A 21,507-nucleotide genomic window follows, 5' to 3' on the forward strand; every position below is an offset into this window, starting at 1 on the left:
ATAGTGTCACAGTTGAAAGATGGTCCAGCAGGAGCCCAAGAAAGGGCCAGGAGAAATGTTTATTTAAATTGTTAGAAGAAGTGATGGTCCATGAGCGTGGTCTTCCCAAGCTGAAATTTCATTTGTTAGCTCACTGCCATTTTCCGGTGAAGATCCCTTCCCTTTAGTCCAGCACCATGATCCTACAGTCAGCAATTCAGAGTGGATCTTATGGCAGGGCTGTGTCACCCGTGGGATGGAACAATGGACCCCAACTCTTGGGAGGATCAATACAGGGATTCAGCTCTCACTGGACCTGCAACTGTCTCACATAAAGAATACTTGTAATCAAGGCAATCTGCAGACCTAATCTGACTATGTTGAAAAGCACAGAAATTGTTCCCATAGCCTGAATATGGTTCCGTAATCGAGATCCTGAAAATGAAATCACACAGTGAGAATCAGCGAGAATGCCTTGGGGACAGAGGATAAGTAGAGGAAATGCAGGGCCCCGTCATTAGACGTGAGGAGCAGATATAGCAGACATGGAACTGGCTCACCCATTACCCATCACGCCTAGGGCCCTTGCCAGCAGGTGAAGAGAGGAGATTAGGGGTAGTTTTGGTAGAAAAACTATGGTTGTCAACTATGGTTGCCTTTTGGTAGGCAAACACTTGCGACTGCCACAACACTCTTTCCCTCCCCCTGTTGGGGCGGGCCTGGGCAGGCTAGCGCAGAAGTGCAATTTAAGTGCTTACTCTGTGCCAGGCAGTGTATTCAGCACTGGGGAAGATGCAAGATACCTCGTCCGTAAAAACGGGTAAAGCCTCTGAGCCCCATGTGGGACAGGTAGTGTGTCCAACCAGATTTGCCTTATATTCCCTGCCAGCACTTAGTACAGTGCCTAGCACCTAGTAAGTGGTTAACAAATACCACAGTTATTATTATTATTAGACTTGCTCCCTGCACAGATGAAGCTCACAGTCACGAGGGGGTGGGAGACATTAAAATAAATTGTGTGTACATTGATGCCGTGGGACTCAGGGTGGGGTGATTGAATGTGAAGAGTTTGACACCAAAGGAGTTGGGAACATTCAAATGAGGCTCACAGAGGCAATGAGAGGTGGGAAGTCACTGACATGGTAACAGAGAGCGGCTAAAGGGACATAAAAGAGAAATAACAGGTGCCAGGAAGGGAAAATGATGGCTGAATAAATAGCCCACTGGGAGGGGAGATGGAGTAGAAAGCCCTGGGCTCAGCTCTGAGCAGACTAAGACGGAAGAGCTGGCTGTCAGCCATTTCCATCATTTATCATCTCTCCCTCCCCAGGCACTTCCGAAGGGCCTGGAACCTCATCGGCGGTCAGATCTGTTTGGGGAGAATGGACAGGAACAGGGGAAAGGAGTTGGGCGCTCCGTCCATTAGCACAGTGGCAGAATTAACAGCCAGCCCCCAGGGTACCGAGCTTTCCCAAAGAACCAGGGACTCACAGGTCGCTGCGGAGAGCCGAGCCATCCTCCCATAGCCAGCTCCTTCTGGACCCGTTGAACGACAATCCCAGCCACGCATCTTTAAACTCTGATATGAAGTTCTGCAGGGAATATAAAGGATTACCTTTTCCTCTAAAACTGCTCCTCAGAGCCTTTCTGCCTCCACTCTTAGATGCAGCTGCTGCCTTGGATGGCCTATCACCCTGGGTCGTGTTTGGGCACCAGGAGCTGGGGACCCTCACTGTCTCCCAACAACACAACATAAGCACTTCATAACGTATGGGAGCAAGAGCCTATCTGGGACCCACCCCTTCCCCTGGAAGTTTTCCATGGTTGTCTCTCCCACCAGTAATATCCCCCACCACCATCCCACACTGAATCAATTCATGGTATTTATTGAGCATTTACTGTGTGAAGAGCACTGTACTAAGTGCTTGGGAGAGTACAATATAACTAAGTTGGTAGACATTCCCTACAAAACATACGAGTTGAGGGAAAAAAAACATGTCTGCTTCTGGGTGGGTTGGTTCCCCCTCACCCCCCCGGCCCACCTTGTCCATCTTCATTCCTTTATTTTATTTGAATCCCCTCACTTCCACCGAAGTTGTGCTTGTCATCCAAGGCTGAGTGGCTTCATTTTGATGTGCCTGGTTTCCATGTTTGTGGGCCCGACTTGGGCCTTCAAACAGTTGTATAATTTTATTTATTTATGTTGACGCTATTAATGCCTGGCTACTTGTTTTGTTGTCTGTCTCCGCCTTCTAGACTGTGAGCCCATTGTTGGGTAGGGACCATCTCTATTTGTTGCTGAATTGTACTTTCCAAGCGCTTAATACAGTGCTCTGCACACAGTAAGCTCTCAATAAATACGATTGAAAGAATGAATGCCTACGATGAGCTCTCCTGCCTTCTATCTCACCAATCCATTCCTCCAGACCCTCCGTTGACCATTGACTTGCTCTTGGACTAAGGCTAGCGAATGAGCCCCTGGAAATGGCAATCGTCCCAGTTCTGGCCCCTCTGGAGGGCGTCTGGTTGTGTGGTCGAAGGAGATAGAAAGACTCTAACAACATTGTCCTGATCCAGACCTCTCCTCTCTGCCCACCTCTGCAGAACAATGGTGGGGAGGGAGATGGGGAGGAGGGACCGTCTAACCAGTAAATCAATCTTACTTATGGAGTCCTTACTGTGTAAATGCTTGGGATTATACAATATAATGGACACATTCCCTGCCCACCACGAGCTTGCATTCTAGAGGCGGGGACAGACAAAATAAATTATAGATATGTACACAAATGCTGTGGAGCTGGGAGGGCGATGAATGAAGGAAGCAAGTCAGGGAAGAAGGGACCAGGAGAAGAGGAAAGAAGGACTTAGGGAAGGGCTTATGGAAGAGATGTGGCTTTAATAAAGCTTTGAAGTGGGGGACAGTAATTGTCTGTCAGATTTGAGGAGGGAGAGTGTTCCATGCCAGAGGCAGCATGTAGGTGAATGGTCAGAGGTAGATAGGGGAGATCGAGGTATAACAAGGAGGTTAGCAGTCAAGGAGTGAAGTGTGTGGCAGTGAGGTGGGAGGGGGCAAGGTGATTGAGTGCTTTAAAGCCAATAATGAGGAGCTTCTGTTTGATGAGAGGGGTGGATGGGCAACCACTGGAGTTTTCTGAGGACTGAGATGACATGTTCTGAACGTTTTTGCAGAAAAAATGATCCGGGCAGCAGAGTGAAGTATGGACCAGAGTGGAGGGGACAAAGAATACTGGGAGGTCAGTAAGGAGGCTGATACAGTAATCAAGGTAGGAAAGGATAAGTGATCGGATTAATGTGGCAGCAGTTTGAATAGAGAAGAAAGCGTGGATTTTAGTGATGTTGTGAAGGTGGAACCAACAGGATTAAATGGTGAATTGAATATGTGGGTTAAATGAGAGAGAGGAGTCAAGGATAATACCAAGGTTATGGGCTTGTGAAAGAGGAAGAATGGTGGTGTTGTCTAAAGTGAGGGGAAAGTTGGGGAAGGACAGGGTTTGGGTGGGAAGATAAGAAGTTCGGTTTTAGGCATGTTAGGTTTGAGGTGATGGGAGGACATTCAAGTAGAAATGCCTTGAAGGCAGGAGGAAAATGGAAAACTGCAGAGTGGGTGAGGGATCATGGATGGTGATTTGGGTATCAACTCTATATAGATGATATTTGAAGCCATGTGACCGAATGCGTACTCCAAGGAAGTGGGTGTAGATGGAGAATAGAAGGGGAACCAGAACTGAACCTTGAGAGACACACAGTTAAGCAGTGGGAGGCCGAGGTAGAACTTGGGCATGGGAATCAGAAGGACCTGGGTTCCAGTCCTGTCTCTGTCACTTGCATGCTCTGACACCTCGGACAGATCACTTTACTTCTCTGTGCCTGTTACCTCATCTGCAAAATGGAGATTAAGACTGTCGGTCCCACTTGGGAAGTGCTTAGTACAGTGCTCTGCACAAATTAAGCACTCAAATACAATTGAATGAATGACAGGGATTGTCCAAACAGATTAGTTTGTATCTACCCCAGTGCTTAGAACAGTGTTTGACACAATAACATTATTATTATTATAAGTGGCCCAAGAGATATCAGGAGAGGTAGGAGAGGACAGTGTTGGTGAAACCAAGGTTGGATAGTGTTTCCAGGAGAAGCGGGTGTTGGAGAGTTTTGAAGGCAGCTGAAAGGTCGAGGAGGATTAGGATGGAGTAGGGGCTTTCCAAGATACTACTCGGAGACATAAGAGAATTGAAGAAGGGGTGGTCGGGGAGAGGAGGTGGTATTTGGGAAGGCCAGGGGAGCTTTTAGGGACATCTCCCCTAAAAGTGCCAATTTTCTCCATAGAGTAGGTGGCCAGGTCATTAGAGACAAGGGATGGGGGAGGTGAGGAGATAGGGGGTTTGAGGAAAGAGTTGAACAACTGGTGAGGGTGATAAGCCAGGGGGTCAATAAGAATAGAGCAATATTTTTTTCCAGGCAGAGGCTTATTTTCAATATCTTGAGATTATTTGCTTTAAGAACACTACTCCATGGGGAAACTCCCAAGGAGAAAGTTCAAATAGAAAAATCACAGAAAGATACTTGTAATTTAGGAAAAATCATAAGGTGCTTGGTTTCTCCTTTCCCCTTTTCTTCCTTTGCCTCCCTTGCGACAATCTGGGCAGGCCAAAAATTGGCATTCCTCTGTTTCTCTCTGTCCAATCCCCGGGACAATTTGTGTCAATTTTTGGCATTTATCAAGTGCCAACAATGTACCGAGCACTGTACTAAGCATCTGAATGAGGAAAACAAAAACAAAATGCAGGTGCTGTAATAGAAGGGGGAAATTAGTTGATTCTTTACCAGCTCTTCCCGGCTGTCTACCTTCACCAGTGTGGAGTTGTTGTCGTGGCAAATCTTTTTTCCTTTTGGCCAGGTAGTCCAAATATCAAATTTTCTATAACAGCTGTCTCCAGACCATTGCCAGCCCTTTCCACAAGGGGAACATTTTGATTCTGGGAAAAGAAACCATTGAAACATCTACAAGGGAGAGTCCAGAAGAGATTAAGCCAGTTGTCCCGCCCCATGGGTTTACCTATTCATCCATGTCCTCGTTAGCCGAAATTTGGGGCAGGAGCTGAGCTAGCTAGTGGGGTCCCTCTGAGTGACCCTTGATGATGTAGCACCACAACCCAGTGGGGACAGAGATCGATCAGTCGATCATATTCATTGAACACGTATTCAGTTCATAGCACTGTACTAAACACTTGGGAGAGTACAAAACTGGAATTAGAAGATACAATCTGGACCAGGATGCCGGGCGGACCAGCAGGCTGACAGGGCCACAGACCATCACGCACTTTTTCTGGACCCTGGTTACTCAGGGTGAACATGGCCCAGTCCCCCATGAAGGGCCCAGGCCAGAGGTGGAGGAGCTTCCCTGGGTTTGTACACAGGAGTTGGATTGGGGGGGGAGGCGGGGAGGTGCGCATGGGAGGGAAGAACAGGATCATGCATTCCTCTGACCCCTATGTGTCTTCTACACTGGACAGGAGCTCCCCTAAGTTGGCCACTTCCCCTCCCTAGACTTTGGGCAGGCATCATCACTCTTTATTGTTGTATTGTACTTTTCCAAGTGCTTAGAACAGGGCTGTGCACACAGTAAGTGCTTAATAATTATGGTTGAATGAACGAACAAGCTACAGTGTACAGTGGGAGACAGGCATTAATTTGAATAAATAAATTGATGAGATGAAGGTAAGTCATGGGATACTTCTGCAGCTGGGGGCAGGAGGCCTTTTGTCTGTATGGGAAAGGGGAAGGAGGAGGGTGGAAACACTGTGTGCTTCCTCTTAAGACTGTGAGCCTTGTGTGGGTCCTGATTATCTTGCATTTTCCCCAGTAATTAGTACAGTGTTTGGCTCATAGGAAGCACTTAAATACCATTATTTTACTATCGTTCCAATAATAATTATCATGTTTATTATTTTAGGACCCCAACTATTACCAAGTAGTATTTCTTGATGCTCCTCTGTTCCCCACTCCCTCTTCTTGCCTGACCCTGTGACTCGTTTTTCCCCACAGCTGTATTCCCCATCAGCTTAGTCATCTCACCCAACTAAAAAATCAACGAGATTCCTCCTGGGTACACAGACATGAAGAGCTAAGGGGGACGGTGATGATTTGTCCCTATTTGCATTACTAATTACTCCTCCTCTCCCCCAAAAGCTCCAACAGGAGTTGACTAACTGAGGAGGAGGCTGAAGTTGCCAGGACTTTAAGCCTCCTGGGATGAAATCCTGGAGAAATGCAGGCTCCACTGTCATGCTTCCTTATTGCCTAGTAATTAAGGGCAGCATCCCCCATAAGATCCAGACACACTGGCACAGCCTGCCTTGTACTGGCCTTTTTAGGAACACCATTTTCAGAGTGCCCCAAGCAGTGAATATATTGGTAAGGTCAGTGACTATATTGATAGGGAAGCTGAGTGATAAAGCACAGTCCTGGGTTCTAAACCCAGCTCCACCACATGTCTGTTGTGTGATCTTGGACGAGTCATGTAACTTCTCTGTGCCTCAATTACCTTGTCGGTAAGCCCCCTGTGGGACACGGACTGCATTTGGCCTGATTACTTTGTATCTCCTCCGGCAATTAGTACAGTGCCTGTCACATCCTGAGTGCTTAACCAAAACCATACCACAAGGTCAAAAGGGTCTCCATTTTGTAGGGTTGGCCGAAGCCTTTGAAAACCTGAGGCCCTGGACTGAAGCCTTGAGAGCCCCTGCTATTAATCCTGTCCTGCCTCTCGAAGTTACGTCTCTTCCCCTGCCCCAGTGGAAGGAAGGAAGAATTTGAGTCACCGCAGCTCGACTGCTTCCTGACACTGCCATTCATGGTCCCAGAACCTGCCTCACTTGGTCAATGCAATTGGCCCAAGTGGTGGTCTCCATGATGCAGTTCTGCTAATAATCCCTGAGATTTCAAACCTGGCACTGTGGACCCTCTTCAAACACCTGTCAAAGGTGCCTTTGTCCCATGCAGTGGATCACCCCACAGAGGACAGAAATGCCACTAATTTAAGCCCAACCCTGGAGGGACAAACAGGGGTTGAGGAGGCAGCTCTCCTAAGTGGGGTGCTCGCAGTTCCGGCTCAGGAACAGAATTACCTTTATTTCTGGTGACAAGTTGGCGACATAACTCAGTGGGCATGCGCTGAAGACTCTGGGTGAGATCTGTATTCCTGGAGTGGAGGCTTTTCCTCTCAGCCTGCTCCTGGGAAACTTCCGTCTGGGAATCAGAATCAACCACATCTGTCCCTCAGAGCCCGCCTGCAAGCCACTTTTGGTGGCCATCCTTGTGATTTCACAAGCCCGGTGGGAGAAAAAGGAAGGCTTCCCCTATTCCTAGAGATGGGGTAGGGGAGAGGCTCAGAGGTTTCTGGAGCAGGAAATCGCTCCCCTGGTAGCCTTCCAGAGGGAAATCTCATCTACGGATGGCTCCAGTCACTTGATATCTGGTGATATCAATTGGATCATGGCCAATTTCAGGCAAGCCTTTGGGAAAAGCAGGGGTTCTCCCCTATGTCTCAATATGTTGAGTCAGTCTGCAGAGAGTATTCAAGGGGTTGGGATGGAGAGCTTGGGACTAGATAATGAATTTGAGGCCGGACAGTGCCAAGATGGCTGTGGTCAGCAAGGGAAACCGACCCAGAGTCCCGTTGATGGGATGGACCCCAGAAGAAACACAGGCAAGGACAAGGATCCTGAAAGAAGCCTCTCCTTAGGAAAAGATTTGCTTCAGAGAGAACTGTTTAAATCCCCGATTGGATTTAAAACTAAATTGAATTAAATCCTTAAATAAGTAAAAGATCATAGTAGCAATGATAGTAATATTGAATTACTTCCTATGTGCCAAGCACTGTACAAAGGGCTAGAGACAAAACAATACAATCAGATCAGGCACAACTCATTTCAGGCCAGGGAAGGGATGGACCAGGACCACCACATACTTGGTCCACTCTTCTGGCCCCTGGTTACTCGGGGTGAGCAGGGCCCAGGCTCCCTTGAAGGCCTGTGGCTGTGGAGGCCCAGGCCAGAGTCGTAAGAGCTCCCACCCAGAGCTGGAGAAGCTTCCCTGGGCTAGTATGCAGAAGCTGGATTGTTCATAATAATAATAATAATACTGATAATAATAGCATTTACTATGTGCAAAGCACTGTTCTAAGCGCTGGGGAGATTACAGGGTGATCAGGTTTTCCCACGGGGGGCTCACAGTCATAATCCCCATTTTCCAGATGAGGTGACTAAGGCCCAGAGAAGTGAAGTGACTTGTCCAAAGTCACACAGCTGACAAGTGGCAGAGCCAAGATTTGAACCCATGACTTCTGCCTCCAAAGCCCGGGCTCTTTCCACTGAGCCATGCAGCTTCTCTACGCTGTGTAGAGCTCCACACTCTACAGCCATGCTGTAACGGGGAGGGGATCTCCTCAACCCCCTCAAATCTGGCTTCCGTCCCTTACGTTCCACTGAAACTGCCCTCTCAAAGGTCATCAATGACCTCCTGCTTGCCAAATCCAACGGTTCCTACTCTATCCTAATCCTCCTCGACCTCTCAGCTGCCTTTGACCCTATGGACCACCCCCTTCTCCTCAACATGCTATCCAACCTTGGCTTCACAGACTCCATCCTCTCCCGGTTCTCCTCCTACCTTTCCGGCCGTTCATTCTCTGTCTCTTTTGCGGGCTCCTCCTCCCCCTCCCATCCCCTTACTGTAGGGGTTCCTCAAGGGTCAGTTCTTGGTCCCCTTCTGTTCTCTATATACACTCATTCCCTTGTTCTCATTCCCTTGGTGAACTCATTCGCTCCCATGGCTTCAAGTATCATCTCTACGCTGATAACACCCAAATCTATATCTCTGCCCTTGCTCTCTCTCCCTCCCTTCAGGCTCGTGTCTCCTCCTGCCTTCAAGACATCTCCATCGGGATGTCTGCCCGCCATCTAAAACTCAATATGTCCAAGGCTGAACACCTTATCTTCCCTCCCAAACCCTGCCCCGTCCCTGACTTTCCCATCACTGTTCACCGCACTACCATCCTTCCCACCTCACAAGCCGGTAATCTTGATGTCATCCTCGACTGCGCTCTCTCGTTCACCCCTCACATCCAATCCATCACCAAAACCTGCCAGTCTCATCTCCGCAACATCGCCAAGATCCACCCTTTCCTCTACATCCAAACCGCTACCCTACTGGTTCAAGCTCTATCCTATCCCGACTGGATTATTGCATCAGCCTCCTCTCTGATCTCTCATCCTCCTGCCTCTCCCCACTTCAATCTATACTTCACGTTGCTGCCTGGATCATATTTGTGCAGAAACGCTCTGAGCATGTTACTCCCCTCCTCAAAAATCTCGAGTGGCTACCAGTCAACCTACGCATCAGGCAAAAACTCCTCACTCTCGGCTTCAAGGCTGTCCATCACCTTGCCCCCTCCTACCTCACCTCCCTTCTTTCCTTCTACAGCCCAGCCCACACCCTCTGCTCCTCTGCCGCTAAACTCCTCACTGTGCTTTGTTCTCGCCTGTCCTGCTGTCGACCCCCGGCCCACGTCCTCCCCCTGGCCTGGAACGCCCTGCTACCGCACATCCACCAAGCTACCTCTCTTCCTCCCTTCAAAGCCCTATTGAGAGCTCACCTCCTCCAGGAGGCCTCCCCAGACTGAGCCCCCTCTTTTCTCTCCCCCTCTCCCCCTGCCCTACCTCCTTCCCCTCCCCACAGCACCCGTATATATGTCTGTATGGATATATTACTCTTTATTTCACTTGTACATATTTACTATTCTATTTATTTTATTTTGTTAATATGTGTTGTTTTGTTGTCTGTCTCCCTCTTCTAGACTGTGAGCCCGCTATTGGGCAGGGACCATCTCTATATGTTACCAGCTTGTATTTCCCAAGCGCTTAGTACAGTGCTCTGCACACAGTAAGCGCTCAATAAATACAAATGAATGAATGGTGTGCGTAGGAGGGAAGAACCGGATCATTCATTCAGTCGCATTTATTGAGCACCTACTGTGGACAGAGCACTGTACTAAGCGCTTGGGATGTACAAGTCTGCAACATATAGAGACGATCCCTAGCATCCCTCTGACCCCTATGTGTCTTCCCCACTGGATGGGAGCTCCTTTAAATTGGCCACTTCCCCTCCCTAGACTGTGAGCTCCTTGTGGGCAGGGATTGTCACTCTTAATTGTTGTATTGTACTTTCCCAAATGCTTAGAACAGTGCTCTGTGCGTGATAAGTGCTTAATAAATAAGATTGAATGGATGAATGGACAAGCTACAGTCTACAGTGGGAGACAGACATTAATACGAATAAATAAGAAATTGATAAGAGATGAAGGAAAGCCATAGTTGGCTTCTGTCTTGGGGCAGAGGCCTTTTGTCTGTATGGGGAAGGGGAAGGAGGAGAGTGGAAACCCTGTGTGCTTCAAGACTGTGAGCCCTGTGTGGGACCTGATTATCTTGTATTTTCCCCAGTAGTTAGTATGGTATTTGGCTCACAGGAAGCACTTAACAAATACCATTACTACTATCATGATAATAAGAATGATCATGAGTGTTATTATTTTAGGACCCCCCACTGCCACTATTACCAAGTAGTATTTCTTGATGCACCTCTCTTCCCCACTCCCTCTTCTCGCCTGACCCTGTGATTTGTTTTTCCCCACACCTGTATTCCCCATGAACCTAGTCATCTCTCCCAATTAGAAAATCAACAAGATTCCTCTTGGGTACACAGAGAAGATGAGCTAAGGGGGAAGGTGATGACTAGCACTAATTTGTGTTACTCATTATTCCCCCTCTCCCCCCAAAGGCTCCAACAGGAGTGGACTGAGGAGGAGGCCGAGGCTGCCAGGACCTTAAAGGAATGCTTTTCAGTACCCTCCTGGGGTGAAATCCTGGAGGAAAAACAGGTTCCTTTCATTCATAAATTCATTTAATCGTATTCCACTGAGCGCGTACTGTTGTGCAGAGCACCACATTAAGCGCTTGGAAAGTACAATACAGCAATAGAGAGAGACAATCCCTACCCACAACAGTCTTACTCCCACTTCCTTATTGCCTACTAATTAAGGGCCACCTCGTGGTGCCCCTTTTAAGAACACCATCTTCATAATGTACCAAGGAGTGACTATGTTGATAAGGTTAATGACTTTAGTGGTAGGGAAGCAGAGTGGTACTGAATGGATAAAGCATGGGCCCAGAAATTAGAAGGACTTCCCATCTCCACCACTTGTCTGTTTCTGGTACCTGTGTTTCTGACACTCCTGACAGACCTCGGTGATTAGCTAAGCTTCCCAGGGATTTTTTTACTGTTATGGCATGGTGCTTCTTCATGTCTTCATGAGTCTGGTCCCACCCATAATTATAATAACTGTGGTATTAGGCTCACTGTGTGCCAAGAACTGTAGTAAGTGCTGGGGTAGTCAGTGTGGTCAAGTGGGACATGGGGCTCAGGGTTTAAGGGGGCAAACGTGTTCTGAATCTCCATTTTCCGGACGAGGAAACTGAGGTTACGAGACCTTAAGTGACTTGCCCAGGGTACTGCAGGAGGCACTTGACAGAGGCAGGATTAGAACTCAGGTCCTCTTATTCCCAGCTCCTTGCTCCTTTCATTGTGCTATGTAGCTCAGCTGCTTGGGGCCAAGCTCAGCACTCTTAAGTGGGAGGAGAAAGAGAGAAGAACCCCTCAAGGATTGTGATTCATCTCCAGTCCAAGATAAGCAGGGTGGCAGGTATGAAAACCGAGGCCTCTGCTTCCTCATTCTTCCCTCCCTGCAGTCCTTCCTAGCTCTTGAGTCACGTCACGTTGTCCTCCATCTTAGAGCAAACTGCACAGTCACTTTCCACCACTCATTATGTCACAGAAAAATTACTGTGCTATGTGTTAAGTGCTTACTTTGTACTGTACTAAGCCCTGGGGAAGATATCTGTACAGATTGATATATGTACCTATATCAGTCCCCCTCTTTCATGGGGCTTCCAGTCTAAGGGGGAACTCACTGGGAACTGCCCTCCTCGTGTTCTCTCTCCCCTCCCTGCTCCCCGCTCCTTCCACTGTCCAGGGAAGCAAGCCCAGAGGAAATCCACAGCAATTCAGTATAACTTCCCTGGAGCTTTCTGCAACAAGCCCATCCCTGTCTTCCTGAAAGACCTGCGCTGTGATGGTTCCGGATGGATTGTGGAACAGGGCCTGGGAGATGCAGAGGAGAGCGATCTGCCCTCTGAGTCTCCCCTCAGTGCAGTTCTTCAAGGAACCGTTTTCTGATGTAATTAGGGGTCTGGACTGTAGTCTCCTTCATTCTTTCATTTCTGAGTCACCTCTATCTCTTTGCTGGACACTGAATATTCAATTTAGTGTACCTGTGTCAATGAAATCCATCTGGGGATCTGAGCTGACAGCAGAGCACACAGATCTGGTTACCTGGCTTATTTCTGGTCACTTCTCGGCATAATTCTATGGCCATTTTCCGCAGGCCAGCTGACAGTTTGGAGTTTTGGGACAAGAGAAATTCCTGCTGTTTAGAACAGCTCCCATTGATGTCGAGGTTTTCTGGCTTGTCGTTGGGCGACGATGTTCCTCCAATTTCCTGACTCCGTGCCTGGGAAACTGCAGTTCACAGAGATTGATAATCCGTTTTCCTCCTTCATGTGCCAGCATGGCCCGAGCCCAAACCGAATCACGCAATCCCATCCCAGCAAGACCCTGCGACCTCAGAGCACCCACAAGCCTGATTCCACTTCAGGGTATCCAAACCCATTCCTCACTGACCCATAAATAAATCGTTGCTCTTTATGGTGCTTATCCATTGTGCAGAGCCCAAGTTAATAGAGACACGACCCCTGCCCTCGAGGAACTACCTTTAACAGACCCCAAAGAAAGAAACTCCTCCTCAGTGCAGAGAAGTAGCGTGGCTCAGTGTGGAGAGCCCGGGCTTGGGAGCCGGAGGTCCTGGGTTCTAATCCTGGCTCTGCCACTTATCAGCTGTGTGACTTTGGGCAAGTCACTTCACTTCTCTGTGCCTTAGTTACCTCATCTGTAAAATGGGGATTAAGAGCGTAAACCCCACACGGGACAACATGATCGCCTTGTATCCACCGCACCCCCCCCCCAGTGCTTAGAACAGTGCTTCACACATGGTAAATGCTAAACAAATGCCATCAGTATTAATTAGTGTGGAACAGCTCTCAATCTCTCCAATTCAACACTCCTCCTCCTTCAAATCTGCCAGACCAAGGCCCCCCTCACCTCCAAATCTCTCCAGAAAATTCACCTTCACCATGCTGAATTCCTGAAGCCATTTCCACCTCCTCTGGTGTTTTGCCAACTGACACTGTTGGCTCTTCAGTTCCTATTGATTTACCTCTGCTGGGAACTTATTTGTTCATTCAATTGCCCTCATTCATTCATTGTCGTACTTACTGAGCGCTTACTGTGTGCAGAGCACTGTACTAAGCACTTGGGAAGTACAAGTTGGCAACATATAGAGACGGTCCCTACCCAACAACGGGCTCACAGTCTAGAAGCAGCGTGGCTTAGTGGAAAGAGGGCGGGTTTGGGAGTCAGAGGACGTGGGTTTTAATCCTGGCTCCGCCATTTATCAGCTGTGTGACTTTGGATGAGTCACTTAACTTCTCTGTGTCTGTTACCCCATCTGTAAAATGGGGATTAAAGACTGTGAGCCCTGCGTGGGACAACCTGATTAACCTGCATCTACCCCAGCACTTAGAACAGTGCTTGGCACATAGTAAGCACTTAACAAATACCATCATTTATTATTATTAGGAGGGGGAATAATTTTGTGAAGTGCTTACTGTGGGACAAGCACTGTTCTAATCCCCGGGAGTAGATACAAGATAATCAGTTTGGACACACTCCCTGTCCCACATAGGGCTCACAGTCTTAATCCCCATTTTATAGATGAGAGAATTGAGGCCAAAAGAAGTTAAGTGACTTACCCAAGGTCACACAGAAGACATGTGGCAGAGCCAGGATCAGAACCCATGACCTTTTGACTCCCAAGTCCATCATCCACTAGGCCATGCTGCTACTCTAGGCCACTCGTTTGCTGCGTGACCTTGGGTAAATCACTTCTCTGTCTGTTACCACATGTGTAAAATGGGGATTGAGACCGTGAGCCCACATGGGACAGGGCCTGTATCCAGCTCCATTTGCTTGTATTCACCCCAGCACGTAGTACAGTGACTGGCACATAGTAAGGGCTTAATAAATGCCATAGCCATTATCATTATTAGGTCATGGTGCCTGGAGGTAATGGTGTGAGAGAAGGGACACCTCTTCTGGGAGCCCTGTTCCCGGAGCAGAGAAGCTCTCTATGTTCTGTCTGGTGACCGAGGCTCCAAGGGGAAGGGTGAGCTCAGGCACTCCAGTCATCTGGAGACGGAGAGCTGTTTGTCCCCTGCCGAGTCTCGGTGTCAAGGGTGGGTACTCACACTTGATTCCGAGCACCACTAATCCAATGAGCTGCAGGAGGCAAAGAGTGAGCAGCAGCAGAGACAGCGGACGCCACACATGGGAGTGAACAGGGGGATCTGAGGATGTTAAGAAGACAAAAGATGAGTCCTAATGGATCAGTGGAGATAGTGGGAAGTGCATCCCAGGCCCAGCAAGTTGTCAAGAGGAAAAAGCACTAAACACAGACAAACCTTCTTCTCTGACCTGTTCATTCTTTCTATTTCCTCACTGAGGCTATTTGAGAAACTTCTCAATTGTGCTCCAGCATCTCAGTGTGCTAATGTCCAGACAAAATAACCGAGTCACCATGGATTGTTTCCTACCCAATCCAAAACCGGGAGCAGGGAGAATCCGAGAGAATAGTGGATTCATACTGGACCTGTCTCATTACAGAGGGCAAAATTGCTTTGGATAATGATAGCAAACAAGCCCCTGAAGATAGCTCTCGGGGCCACTTTTCCCGGAGGCTCCCAAGCAGCACCAGTCCCCTGACCCTTTCTGATCTACTGCCTCACTGCCCAATGAATGCCTGAGGCCTGCCTGGTAAGAGGCTCAGCAATCGATAGAGCCATGAGCTCTGCTCCCATCTCATTCCCCTCTAGACCGTAAAACCTCTTAGGGGCAGGGAATATTCCCAAAAATTCACTGTATTGTACTCTCCAAGTAAGGTGCTCGTCACATCATTAGCACTCAATAAATATCACTGACTGATTTATTGATTTTTTTTTTTAAGAGCAGAGCCCAGGGGATCGGGGGTGTTAGATACCTTTGCCTGTGAGTGCAGATCCCTGGGAGAAAGGTCTCTTTGAGATGTTCAGCACGGTATACCCGTCCTCGTCCTGCATGGCAGTTGCTCCGCTCAGTTCCCCTCAGAGAATCCTGCCCAGTCGTACTGTGTTTGAAAAAGGGAAGATGGGATCAACTAGCTCTGACACGTGGGAAGAGTCTTGCATCATGCTGCATGTCAATCCTGGCAGCCCCTTGGTTAGGAAGGAACAAGAAGATTCAATTGTGACACTTCCCCATTCTCTCAGTTTTTCAAAATATCTGAGTTTCCTGAGCTCTGGAGAAGGGGCCGGCCGCTGATAAGGAGCAAAGGGCGGTTGTAAGTGTTGACAGCTGAGGTGGAATCGTAGGGATGATTTGACAAGGGATTAAAAAACGTCAATAGGGGAAGACTTCCTGGAGGAGGAAGTGGAAATCCAGAAGGGCTTTAAATATGGGGAGCTAATAATAATTATTAATACTAATAATAATGGAATTTAAGCACTTACTATGTGCCAAGCACTATTCTAAGCACTGGGGTAGATACAAGCTAATCAGGTTGTCCCACATGGGGCTCACAGTCTTAACCTCCATTTTCCAGATGAGGTAACTGAAGCCCAGAGAAGTTGAGTGGCTTGCCCAAGGTCACACAGCAGGCAAGTTGCGGAACTGGGATTAGAGCCCACATCTTCTGACTCTCAGGCCCGTGCTCTTTCCGCTGAACCGTGCTGCTTCTAGATCCATGCACTCACTATTTAAAGGGAAAAGGAGTTCCAGGTAGGAATAAAGTCATGAGTCAAAGGTCAGAAATGGGATTATTGAGAATGAGAAACAGTCAGTAGCTGAGCTTGGAAAGACAAGAGTGTGAGCTGGGCTCCCCTGGGTCAATAGAAAAAAGGGAGCTAATTAATGGTGTCTTAAAGCCCCTAATGATGATGATGATGATGATGATAATGATCACTTTGAACATTTAGGTAGGCAACATCTGGTAGGCAACCCAGACCTAAGACCAAGGTAGGTAAAGAATAATTGGATCAGGCACAGTGTCTGCCCACAATGGGATGGAAGATCTAGTGTGGATGGAGAACAAGGACGGATTCCTTTGACAGATTAGGAGAAAGAAACACAGAGAAGTGAAATGACTTGCCCAGTGTAACAGAGCAGGCAAGTGGTGGAATCAGAATTAAAACTCAGGTCTCCTGAGTCCCAGTCCTATGTCCTATCCAGCAATCCACAGGAAAATGAAGAGAGAGGGCTCTAGGAGAGTGCTCAGGTAAAGGCTGTGGAGACAGATGGCCTTCTCCCAGGCTACACTCATTGCCACGAATTCCCTCCTCCAGCTCCATCTCCCCCATCAGCAACAGATCCACTGAAACCTCTCTGCAGTCTCGCATTTCCTCCAGCATTCCCAGAAGTCCTTGGAACTTCTTGGAAGTCCTGCTGTCACTCACACTTAACAGGTCTAAAATAGAATTCCTCATCTTCCCACCAAAACCCTGCCTTTTCCCTGACTTTTCTATCACTGTAGATGGCACCACCACCCTTCCTGTCTCACAAGCCCATAACCTTGGCATTATCCTTGATTCTTCTCATTCAGCCCACATATTCAATCCATGACTAAATCCTGTCAGTTTGACCTTCCCAACATCTCTGAAATCCACCCTCTTCTCTCCATCCAAGCTGCTGCCACATTAATCCAAGTCCTTATCCTATCCTGCCCTGATTACTTTATCCGGCCTCCTTGCCTCCTGTTTCTACCCACTCTGCTGCCCGGATCATTTCTGTACAAAAATGATCAGGCCGTGTTTCCCTTCTCCGCGAGAACCTCCACTGGTTGCCCATCCACCTCCACATCAAACAAACACTCCTTACCGTCGGCTTTAAAGCCTTCAGTGACCTTGACCCCTCCGACTTCAGCTCAGTACTCCCCTACGACAACCCAGCCTGCACACTTCACTCCTCCAATGCCAGCCTTCTCACTGTACCTCAGTCTCGTCTATCTCCCCACCAACCTCTTGCCCACATCCTGTTTCTGACCTGGAACACCCTCCCTCTTTCATGCCCAACAGACAATTACTCTATGCACCTTCAAAGCCTTATTCAAGACACATCTCCTCCAAGAGGCGTTACCTGACACAACCCTCCTTTCTTCTTCTCCTGCTCCCTTCTGCGCTGCCTTGATTTACTCTTTATTCATCCCCCCTCCCAGCCCCACAGCATGTATGTACATATCTATGTTTCTACTTTTTTATATCAAGGTCCACCTCCAGCTCCAGACTGTCAGCTCACGTGTGCGGTGAATGTGTCTGCTTATATTGTTATATTCTACTCTCCCAAGCTCTTAATACAGTGTTCTGCACACAGTAAGTGCTCAGTAAATGCTGCCTGACTGACTAACCACTCCTCCCCGTCATTCCACTCCCGAGTAACTGTCAGTGACTCTGTGATCTCCACGGGCCCCTACCAATGGACCATTTCCAAATTTCCCTCCCCTTCCCGGTACAAACAGAGCAGTCACCAGCTCCCGGACACAACAGAAATTTTTATTCACACTGAGTGAGGTGCCCCGATATTAGAGTCCTTTCCTTAGCATGAAGGATTATCTCTGCTGACCAATGACCTAGCCTCGAGTTCAGGGTCATGTCACTCCTGTGCTTCACTCTGGAATAGCAATAAGGTCGTTGAGCTGGGCAGTGACCACCAGGATTAGGTAGAGAATGGACAATTGGCATTATCAGGTTTGAGCTCCCTAAAATCTCCCCTGCCCCTCCTCAATCCCTCCCACCTCCTCCCGCTTCTTTAAGGCTCCCATTCTTTCCAGCAGTATCTCAAGGGGCGATCTCCTGCCTCCTCTCAGAATCCACCTCCTCAACCTGCACATCTGACCCCATTCCTTCACATCTTACCAAAACTCTTGCCTATTCTCTTCTTCCTTCCCCAACTGCCATCTTCAATAGTTTGCTCCCCAATGGCTTGTTTTCCACTGCTTTCCCATATGCCTATATCCTCCCCTATCCTAAAAAAGCCCTCCTTTGACCCCATGGCTCTCTTCAGGTATCGCTCCACCTCCCTTGTACCGTTCCTCTCCAAATTTCTTGAGCCAGTTGTCTACACCCACAGCCTCAGAGTCCTCTCCTCCAATTCTCTCCTGGACCGCCTCCAATCTGCCTTTCATCTCCTTCCCTCTACAGAAACTGCTCTCTTAGAGGTCACCAATGATCTCCTTCTTATCAAATCCAATGGAACAAATGAGGACTCCCCTCTGATGTTAGCCGGGAGATAATGAGGAGAAAGGAAGTTTCCTTTCTGCTGTCACCACACCACAAAGTCCTTTTTTAGTTCCAAGGGTTAGATTATATCTGAGCAGCAGGGAGAGAACTTCCGGAACAAGCCACTCATCAGCCTCTCATGAGTCACTCGTCAGCCTCTCCTTCAGAGGAGAGTCGAAGGGACAGGGACAGTGGGTTGCGGGTGATTGTGTGGTGGGTTTGTGTGCCCATCTGTGGGGGGCCTTGCCCCCACCTTCAGCCAGGAGTAAAGCCACCATGGAGGGCGAAGTGGAATACGTGATGCTAGACATAAAATCCAGCAGAATCCACGAGTCGTCCTATGCCCCCACCAGCGCACACACTTGTCCCACTCTTCCATGTCACGAGAGTGTGAATGACGCCCCTGTGGGCACACACCCTCAATCGATCATATTTATTGAGCACTTACTGGGTGCGAGCACTGTACTAGACCAGTCTATGGTTTTTATTGAGTACTTGTGAGCAGGGTATTGTACTGAGCACTTGGAAGAGTACAATATAACAGTAGTTCCTAGTGGATGGAGCAGAAGCCTGGGTGTCAGAAGAACTTGAGTTGCAATCCCTGCTCTGCCAAATGTCTGCAGTGTAATCTTAGGCAAGTCACTTAATTTCTCTGGGCCTCAGTTACTTCATCTGTAAAATGGGGATTAAGAGAGTGAGCCCCATGTGGGACAGGGACTGTGTCTAATCTGATTACCTTGTATCTACCTCAGTGCTTAGAACAGTGCTTGGCACATAGTAAGCACATAACAAGTACTATTATTATTATTATGATAATATTATTATCATTCCCTGCCAACAAGGTTCTTACAATCTAAAGTGCTTTGGAGAGTACAACACAACAAAATAACAGACACATTCCCTGCCCACAGTGAGTTTATGGTCTAGAAGGGCTTACGGTCCCCGGAAGTAACCGGTTCCTGATCTTTCAGGGAAGCAAGTTCTCCAGAACTTCCAGAAACTATGGCTTCATTTTCCTCCAGCTTTGCTTCCCAACTCCTTTCACAAGCCTACGGAGACCCATACCTCAACGCCTCAAATTCTAAATGGGGTGAATGGAAAAATTCTGCAGGTGACCCTTTCCTCACCTACTCTCTCCCTCCCGCCTGGAACTTCCTCCAACTTCATATCCAATAAACCACCACTTTTTGCCACTTTCAAAACCTTACTAAAATGACATTTTCTCCAGAAAACCTTTCCTGACTTATGTCTCATCTCCCCACCCTATTCTCCCTTCCTTCTGCATCATCTATGCACTTGAAGTATGGCGTGTGGAAAGAACAGAGGCTTGAGAGTCAGGACCTGGATGGTAAACCCAGCTCTACCACTAACCTACTTTGTGACCTTGGTCAAGTCACTGGACTTCTCCGTGCCTCAGTTCCCTCATCTGTAAAATGGGGATTCAATACCTCGCCCCCGTCCCCCTTAGACTGTGAGCCTCATGTGGGACCTGATTATCTCGTATCCATTCCGATGCTCAACACAATGCTCAGCACATAGTGAACACTTAACAGATACCACAATTACTGCAGTGATTGGCATATAGTAAATGCTTAATTATTATGATTATTATTACTATTATCATCATCACCCACTAAGTATTTTGATGCCCACTCTGCCCGCACAGTAATTACATACATACCCTTATATTTGGTTGCTTTCCCTAACTCTAATTTATTTTAATGCCTGCCTCCCTGACGAGATTATAAGATCGTGAGCACCTAGAGCTCATCTACGTTCTCTATTGTACTCCAAAATGCTTAGTACAATACTCTGTATTCAGTAAGCGCTCAATAAATACCGATCTGGGGTGGGTGAGAAGGATTCTGATGACATCCCAAATTTCCTAACTCCCTTTGTTAATGGTCAGAACCAAAATTAGCAGAACTTACCAGAATTCACAGAAATTACCAGGCCCCCAGAGCCTGGTAACTCTATGGAATTCAATTTAGGAAGTTGGCAGTCCAAAATAATAATAATTTTGATATTTGGCAAGCACTTACTGTGTGCCAGCCAATCTGAGAGCCCTGGGCTGGGTTTCTAAAGAACCTTCTTCTCACAAGGAAGAATCAGTCCCAGGACTTGGTCCCAGAGCTGTTTGTGATGCAGAGATTTGACCCAGCCAATCCGCCACCAGTTGTGGTTGAAAACAAACAGCCCCGAGGGAGCCCCTAAAAGCAGCATCATGTAGTGGATAGAGCACAGGCCTGGGAATCAGAAGGTCATAGGTTCTAATCCTGACTCTGTCACATGTCTGTTGTGTGACCTTGAGCAAGCCATTTCACTTCTCTGTGCCTCAGTCACCTCATCTGGAAATTAGGGATTGAGACCGTGAGACCCATGAGGGACAGGGATTGTGTCCAACCCGATTTGCTTGTATCCCCCCCAGTGCTTAGTTCAGTGCCCGGCACATAAGAAGCACTTAACAAATACCACAGTTATAAACATTACAATTATTAAGATGGAGAAACATCACGGTCTCTGTGGTGAACAAGAGTGAATCTATTTTGTAACACAGAAACCATGTCATAGGTGATAGTTCTTTGACCCAGTGAACAGAAATATCAACGGAGGAATTTGAGGAAGAACTGAATTGAGGAGAAGCTGAATTCCTTGCTGTCTGGAGGAGAAATGCAACGGGGTGTTTCTTGCAAACGTAGCCCATGGGGTGAGCATGGGAGGAGGGGTAGCCATTCCCACTGGCTTTTAACTGTAAAGAGCCTGAGACAGTTTGCAATCGGAGCAGCAAATCAGGACTCCCATTGGCTGCCCCCCACCCTGAAACTTTTACCCCATGAGTGGATAAAAAGGGGAAAGAGCCGGCCCCCGGGCTATGGCAGACCACCTAAAAAATGCACTGAGATGCCTATGGCGGCCTCTGGGAAACACCTAAGACTCAAAGAGGAAGATGTGCTGTGACGGCTGGACTCTCTGAACT

General features: G+C 47.9%; 1 protein-coding gene across 1 annotated transcript; it reads right to left on the reverse strand.

The window, feature by feature from the left end:
- Positions 1–266: 266 nt before the first annotated feature.
- On the reverse strand, positions 267–15,342 carry LOC119939390 (C-type lectin domain family 1 member A-like). Its single transcript, XM_038759392.1, has 6 exons — positions 15,263–15,342; positions 14,475–14,573; positions 12,445–12,630; positions 4,825–4,976; positions 1,471–1,571; positions 267–414 (listed from the first exon to the last, which is right to left on the reverse strand). The coding sequence occupies exons 1-6, from the start codon at positions 15,339–15,341 to the stop codon at positions 267–269; spliced, it is 765 nt and encodes a 254-aa protein (XP_038615320.1). The 5' UTR covers position 15,342.
- Between the last annotated feature and the right edge of the window lie 6,165 nt (positions 15,343–21,507).

Source organism: Tachyglossus aculeatus, chromosome 17 (genome assembly GCF_015852505.1).
Source record: "Tachyglossus aculeatus isolate mTacAcu1 chromosome 17, mTacAcu1.pri, whole genome shotgun sequence".
Classification (NCBI taxonomy): domain Eukaryota; kingdom Metazoa; phylum Chordata; class Mammalia; order Monotremata; family Tachyglossidae; genus Tachyglossus; species Tachyglossus aculeatus.